The 7,872-nt window shown below is 37.5% G+C and overlaps 1 protein-coding gene across 1 annotated transcript; it reads left to right on the forward strand.

Moving 5' to 3' along the window:
* Positions 1-3,546: 3,546 nt before the first annotated feature.
* LOC137180511 (uncharacterized) lies at positions 3,547-5,922 on the forward strand. The gene is made up of 5 exons (XM_067585903.1): positions 3,547-3,698; positions 3,859-4,266; positions 5,242-5,379; positions 5,515-5,576; positions 5,729-5,922. Exons 1-5 carry the CDS (start codon positions 3,662-3,664, stop codon positions 5,846-5,848), a joined length of 765 nt encoding a protein of 254 aa, XP_067442004.1. The 5' UTR covers positions 3,547-3,661; the 3' UTR covers positions 5,849-5,922.
* The last annotated feature ends 1,950 nt before the right edge of the window (positions 5,923-7,872 follow it).

Consider the following 7,872-nt stretch of genomic DNA (forward strand, 5'->3'; position numbering starts at 1 on the left):
GATTGTTCGCACATGCCCACAAATGGTCGTCTGTTCTTTGTCGTAGCCTTCATTGCTAAGGTTGTTCCATGGGTGGTTTGCGTTGTCCCAGAAAAAGAAACAACATTTGCCAACTATTGTTTGTTTACGTAGCCTCTTGAGATGGTGAAAGTCTGCTGGGCAGCTTCCGGGAGCTAACCAGTCAGAACACAGTGGGCTCATCAGAAGGGGAGCCTTAAAGAGACAGAAGCTAAAACGGCCTGTTTCAGACAGAAGCTGAACTCATGGGCTTTATAAAGGGCCAATATAAGATAAATAAGGAGTTTTTTTAACTGATAGTCATGCAAAGATATATCAGTAGAAACACTTTAAGACTGCAATGTATTTATTAATTGTTGTGTACTCACTCAGTCCTTCTTCTCAGTTCAGTGTGTTACTTTACTATAAATCCTTGATGACTACAATATCTATCCTTAAGGTTCTCATGTTAAGATGATGTTATTTTCAGTAACCTCGAAATATTTTCAACATTTTATCTGCAAAGGTAATTTTGAAACTGATCTCGTGTAGGCTACTGTAACTGCTCCTCTGTTAAAGGTATTGTGTCTTAAGGAATAGTGCTGTTGTATTCATTTCTGCAGCTCAAGCTGATCAGAAAAGACGTGACACTAGAAGTCAAATGACATGCAATCAGGGAAATTACCAGTAAGATTTTTATTGGTCTTTAAATGTATAGACCTTTGTCATGGCGAATCATTTTGACTTATTAGACAATTAACCAACAATATGAATAGAGGCTACAATCCATTTGTGTGCAAGACCTTGGTAGTGTGCATGCTGACTCACTGGCACAACTTGATACAATGAAACCATTTTACTTGATATTTAATCATAATTATGAGATTAATAAAAACCTAGACTTTACCATAACATTATATTGGTTTAGTTCTTCTGCCCAACACAAATTTAAAAGTGATCAGCTGTACAGAAGTGTCAAAACTGATGTTTCTGTACAACTTCTGCATATTACAGATTGCCCCTGAAACTCAGTTTCAAAGAAGTTACAAGGCAATAAAGAGTTGACAAGAATGTTAACCTCAACCATCATATAGTCCTTGTGATCAGTGAGGCTTACAGGAAACCCATACTGATAAACAGCCCTCATACGACAGCAGAGCTCAACATGCAGATGGACTGAAGCTGCAATTTAATGTCCTGTTGAAGGTGTTGGTGCATCTTTTCACTGTGTTCATTGTGCAAGAGTAGAAACTGAAAAAACACTTGAACACAGCACATAAAACCACAGACAATGTAGTGTAATCACATGTTTAAATAATTCATTTAAACATGCTTAATATTAGCTTACTGTAAAGACTTACAAATGTCCAATTGAAAATAAATAAGTAATCTGGTTGTTGTGACTATGGACCTTTTACATAAGGGGCATTTCATCATCTCACCTCATCATGCAGATACCCTCTGAGGTGATATGTGCTGTTAGATTATGCAAAAGTGAACACAAGGGTGCAAGTCAAGGAAGAAAACAACCCTAGTTTCTTATTGTAAAATCAGTATTTCACCATTAGTATTTTCTTCCCAAAAACATTTTCATCAGACCTTATAATGAATTTGATCAATTTAATGCTACCACAAACTTCCTCCCTCGAGTGGGCCGTCTCTCTATTGACACCAACCCATCGCCCGGTGCAAACTTGGCTTTACCTTCTTAGTCTTATAATGTGTATTTGGAAAATATGCATGTTATTATCCCTGATAACAAGACTGACACTCCCTCTCGTCCTACTGTTTGTGACAGCTGCTAGCTTACTGTTGTCTTGTTTAACCTTTCAACATGGCAATTAATGGAAGAGTGATATTAAAGGGACAATTTACATTTACAACACCATTACAGTGCATTACTGTAACAGTGGACTATATGTCTGTGAAGTCCTCTGTCTGAGTTAACCTCAACCATCATATATACCTTGTGATCAGTGAGGCTTACAGGAAACCCACACTGACAAACAGCCCTCATACAACAGCAGAGCTCAACATGCAGATGGACTGAAGCCGCAACTTCGTGTCCTGTTGAAGGTGTTAGTGCATCTTTTCACTGTGTTCATTGTGCAAGAGTAGAAACTGAAAAAACACTTGAACACAGCTACTAAAACCACAGATGATATAATGTAATCACATGTTTAAATAATTCATTTAAACATGCTTAATATTAGCTTACTGTAAAAACTAATAATAATAGACAAGAATAACATAGATATGTTATTACAAAAGATGTATGTACTTTAAAGTAAAATATTTTAAAGCTCTCAGTCAGAGCAAACCTCATTTAATTGATCAAAGGCCTGTTTTGTTCTCATTCAGCCACAAACCTCTTTCTCACACTAAACAGTGCATATGTGGTGAACAGGTTTTTGTTTAAAAACAGAGCATCAGTGGTTGACAAGCAGATCACATCTTTTACGTGCATGCACACACACATACACATTTATGACTGCAACTAACAATTATTTTCACTATCGACTAATCTGTCAATTAATTAAAAGTTGTTTAGTCCATATGATGTCCAAAAAAAGTGACAAATAATGATCATTGTTTCCCAAAGTCTGAGAAGACATCCTCAAATGTCTTGTTTTGTCCTTACCAACAGTCCACAACCAAAACATATTCAGTTTACTATCATAGAAGACTAAATAAACCAGAAAATATTCACATTTGAGAAGCTGGAATCAGGGAATTTTGACTTTTTTTCTTATAAAAAGACTCAAAATAATTAGTTGATTATTGATTGATTATCTAAATAGTTGGAAATTAATTTAGTAGTAGTCAACTAATCGATGAATCCGCTAATTGTTGCAGCTCTAAACATTATATCAGTGGTAAATCTTTTTATGTCCAATTGAAAATGTCAAGGAAGAAAACAACCCTGGTTTCTTATTGTAAAATCAGTATTTCACCATTAGTATTTTCTTCCCAAAGACATTTTCATCAGACTTTATAATGAATTTGATCAATTTAATGCTACCACAAACTTCCTCCCTCTAGTGGGCCATCTCTCTATTGACACCAACCCATCGCCTGGTGCAAACTTTGCTTTACCTTCTTAGTCTTATGTGTATTTCGAAAATATGCATGTTATTATCCCTGACTGACACTCCCTCTTGTCCTACTGTTTGTGACAGCTGCTAGCTTACTGTTGTCTTGTTTAACCTTTCAACATGGCAACTAATGGTGAAGAGTGACATTAAAGTGACAATTTACATTTACAACACCATTACAGTGCATTACTGTAACAGTGGACTATATGTCTGTGAAGCCCTCTGTCAGAGTCTCAAATGCTGCTCCACATTGTACAAACATGGTTTTATCTCATACTGTACCTTACCTCATACATAGCCCAGACAAAATACTCTTTTTGTACTATATGCTCTGTCTGTATACTGTAGGGATTCAGTCATGATTGTACTTATCTGAAAAAATCTTGTTGTATCTTCACATCAAGACCATCATATAGCATCACACCCATAGAAAACAACAACAGTAGGAAATGTTCCATTCTACTCGCCAATCACAACAACATTTCCTTTAAAGGAAAAGTTTGCACAAGTGACGACATCTGCGAGTGAGACTTGTCTCATTGTCTTTCAACACCAGGCAATCAACACACATGGAGGGGCTGCATATTTTTCTGGTTGTCCTCCTAGGTAATTTTTGGTAAACTTTTTAAACATATTTTATTGATTCTATTTTGACAATGAATAGATGTTAACATCAGTGTTGTAGTGAGCAGTAGCCTTCAGTACTTTTGGTGACATTTGCATCTGTGTTACACTGGTCACATTTCAATTTGGTTTTGTATTCCAGGAGTTGTTTCCTGCAGTCATGATTGGATTTCTGGATCAGCATTGGATGTTACAGTCAGACCAGGAGACAACATCACCCTGTACTGTGACTGCAAAACATCAGCTGGAGTATACATAGTGTGGTACAGGAACTGTTCTCATGAGAACCAGCCTTCTCTTGTTCTAAAACTAAATCGTCACGCATGGAAACAAAACACTGACACTGCAGGCTTTGTGAATCCCCTACCTCGTTTCCACTTTGTGAAGAACCAGTCCTTTGAATCCTATGACCTGCAGATCATGAATGTTACAGGTTCTGATGAGGGTCTTTACTACTGTGGAACTGAACAGACCAAGGTGGCGGGTGAGGACAAAATTACTCCTCGAAAGATTTACAGATATGGCTCCATAACAACACGAATCCTATTAAGTAAGTATTCTGGTCTTGACTTCGCACTTGATTATTACAATGTGAGACTGTTGAACATCTCACCCCAACACCATGGACATAAATATGCTGCATTGACTGCCTCTACCCTTATAACAGCATTAGTCTGCATCAGAATTCATTCAAAGATGTTGGAAGGGGATGAGGTCAGAAATCTGTGTAGGCCACTCATGTTTCTCCAGACCCAACTCACAAAACCTTTTCTTTATGGATATCACTTATTTCATTAGTTCTGTTGAAAAAGGGTAGAGATTTAACCAAACAGTTGCAGCATAGCTAGAAACACACAACTGTCTGAAATATCATTGTATGGTCTATGCCAGGGGTAGGTTTAACCATGGGACAGTTTTATAGAAATTTTCAAAGGGGGGCCATTAACTGGTGCAGTGGAAATGCAAGCCTATATGTTTTCTTTATTTATTTTAATTCATTTAAGATTATATTTGATTTGCAACACTGTTTAGGACTGTATTTGATGGGGCGCGGGGGGAGGGGGGGGTGGTATCAACACACCATTTCTGTTCAACTGCCAAACATTTGTGTTTCTGGAAAACAAAACTGTTATGGTCGATTAGACTAAAGTTGTGGAATTAAAACAGTGTTAGAATTAAACTTTAATTTCTGGCAGGTGTATTAGACTTCATTTCAGATGCACAGTTCAAGTAGTGAACCATGGTTTTAATGCCTCTCCTTGTGTTGGAGCAGTATTATATTACAGTTATTGTGATTTATAGGAGCCTTGTGTTGATTTTGTTATCTATAGATTTGTAAAAAATATGTAAATGTTTTGATGTAAACTGTGAAAGTCAAAATCTTCAGGAGGGAGGAGGGTTGGATTTGGCCTACAGGCCACTATTTGCCTCCCACTGGTCTACGCTGTATTAGTAAGATTTCCATTAATGTCATCATGAAAAACAGCCCCAAACCGTATGTGACACATCTTTATGTTTGATCTAGACTCAAGTGAGCCTCGTCACCCGACTCCACCAGACTGTGGTGTGTGCTGGATGCTGCTGTTCTCTCTGTGTCCAGCTTGTGCAGTTCTCTCCTCTCTCCTCTCCTCTCTTCTGGTTTATCACCTCTGTCAGAAAACAGGTAACTGCATGAATATGACAATTTTATCCACTCAGGCCTTCTCTCTTCGGTTCATTGTACACTTTGATGACCAGAATATATTGTATTTCTGTTCTATCTCGGTGTGGTGTAATGATCCTGTACTCATGTTTGCAGCTAAAAATCCTAAAGTTGATGAGGAAAGACCTGACGCCAGAGGCCAAACAAGAGGGAATGAGGTAATTTACACCAGGAAGTTGTATAATTCTTCATATGCATCATATCCATAGTGTATGTTTTTTTGTGAATTTTATTAAATCATTGTATTACATCGTACCTGTTCATACTTCTGACTAATACACCGTATGTCAATATATATGTCCAATCATAGGGTGAAGATGTGTGTTATAGTGCACTGGAACTTCGTCAGGCATCACAAAGACCAAAGAAGATGAAAACCCAGAGTTCTGACTTCACCACCTATTCTACCATCAATACTTCTAGATTGTAAAGGGACAAGTTATTTACACTAAAATAATAAATTGTGTAATGAATTCATCAAAACTGATATTTCTTGCATTTTGTTTTCCTCACAAACCAGAGAAAAACACAGAGAAAACAATGAATACCATTAATGATGTATATGAAAGTCATAGTTAAGGATTTTATTTTTCTAAAGTTCTAAAGAAATTGTTTTGTTGAGAAATTGATAATAGCTTCTTTTGGTGTCAGTTTTCCAAAGAAGAAATAAAGAGAATAAATATATATGTTACAGTATATTTCATGAAGCCAACAGTGTGTAAAGAGAAGGGTGAGTTTTATTCTTTGTATTAGTGTTATCACACAAAAGCCGAGATTGCGACACTTCTTCCTCCAAAAAGCGACAACACTATACAGAGTGACAGTGAAGTTTAACCCAACCACATCATGTAGCCCATGTGACCAGGCCTACAGGAAATCCACTCTGGCAAAAAGCCCCTCGTGCAGGCGGACTACAGTTGTAAATTGAATGTGTTGGTGCATGACTTCACCATGTTCACTGTTCATTACTTCAGAATGACCTTATGAGGCAAACACAATGCACACACACCACATTAAACCACAGACTAAAGTCCTGTGACCTGCTAATGTTAATAACCACATTAGTTCTTATCCAGCCAACTTAGTTGAATGGAGAATTAATAAGTTAATCCTGGACGTTTTCTTAAATAACTGTGCACTCTTGTTTTAAAATAAAGGCAATACAAGTAGAGAGCTGAGAGCACTCATATGATTAACTGAGTGATGAGCATATATTTGACTGGCACATTTCTACACAGTACATAGCACACTCTGGTATATTCTGTACACACAATATTTATTGCATGTCTGTCCATCTTGGAAGAGGGTTCCCTAATTTATTGCTCCTCTTGGGGTTTCTTCCATTTTTTCCCTGTTAAAGGGTTTGTATTGGGGGGGGGGGGGGGGGGGGGGGTATAATGAATAAGGGAGGATGTGGTATCGTTGTACAGATTGTAAAGCCCCCTGAGGTAAGTCTGTGATTTGTGATATTGGGCTAACCTGACTTGACTACAAATGACTGACAAAGTGAAGATGAGACAGAAATCCCCACTCTGTTACCCCACTTTTTTATATGTATACTAATTACAGGGGCAGAAAAAACCTCAAGAAAATGCCTGCAACAAGATAACACACTTAGCAACAAAACCAGTCTCAGCCCAGGTCAGATATGCACCCTGCTCGAGCTCTACCTGAAGACCTTCTTGAAATACAACAATTTTTACAGACACAAGTACAGCTGGGCCACTGGTGTCAGCAATTATGGCTAATAGAGAAAGGGGAGAGCAGAGCCCTAAACTCCTTCATGGGAATAATGTAGCCATTGTTTAGATATGTGGAAAATACTGATTCAAAATAAAAGCCACAAACCCTCACTGAATATCAACTCAGTAGAGAGCAACAACAGAGACAACAGACTGGTTTTCATCAACTGTGCAGTGCACATCAAAAAGGACAGAAACCTTTATATGAGGTTAGCGAAAAACCTGCTGAAAACAATCAGTATTTACTTTACATATCCAACCACCTACTAGAACACTAGCTGGGGGTTACCAGAGCCTTTCAACGTCAGGCAGAGAATGTGCCTACATGCACTGAGGCGAAAGAGAAGAAGCAGGAACACTGAGAGAAGATAAAAGAGGATTGAAGAGGCCATTTGCATCAAACTTATATAACAATAAGTCAACAGTAGTTGTCAAAAATAAATCTGTATATGAAGAAATGTCTTCATAATCGATTTGTGATGCATAGTGTAAATCAGTACATCTGAAAAAAAATACAGTGATGGGGGGTTGGCTTATGGAGCATCTGGTCTGGAGTACATATTTAAACAGAGATCACAAGAGATCCAAAGATATTTCTAAGGAAATTATCAAAAAGCAAATATAACAAATAAGAACACTGTCAGAAAAGGATTGAATTAATCAAGTAAATCAGGTCATCAATATTCTCGCTTACATCAACCATAGGATCTAA

Source organism: Thunnus thynnus, chromosome 3 (assembly GCF_963924715.1).
Source record: "Thunnus thynnus chromosome 3, fThuThy2.1, whole genome shotgun sequence".
Taxonomy (NCBI): Eukaryota; Metazoa; Chordata; class Actinopteri; order Scombriformes; family Scombridae; genus Thunnus; species Thunnus thynnus.

Excerpts from the sequence above, each read along its gene's own strand:
- LOC137180511 (XM_067585903.1), top strand. The coding sequence starts at position 3,662 with ATGGAGGGGCTGCATATTTTTCTGGTTGTCCTCCTAG. Across the intron at positions 4,267-5,241 it reads AACAACACGAATCCTATTAA|ACTCAAGTGAGCCTCGTCAC; the intron begins GTAAGTATTCTG and ends TGTTTGATCTAG. Across the intron at positions 5,577-5,728 it reads GCCAAACAAGAGGGAATGAG|GGTGAAGATGTGTGTTATAG; the intron begins GTAATTTACACC and ends GTCCAATCATAG.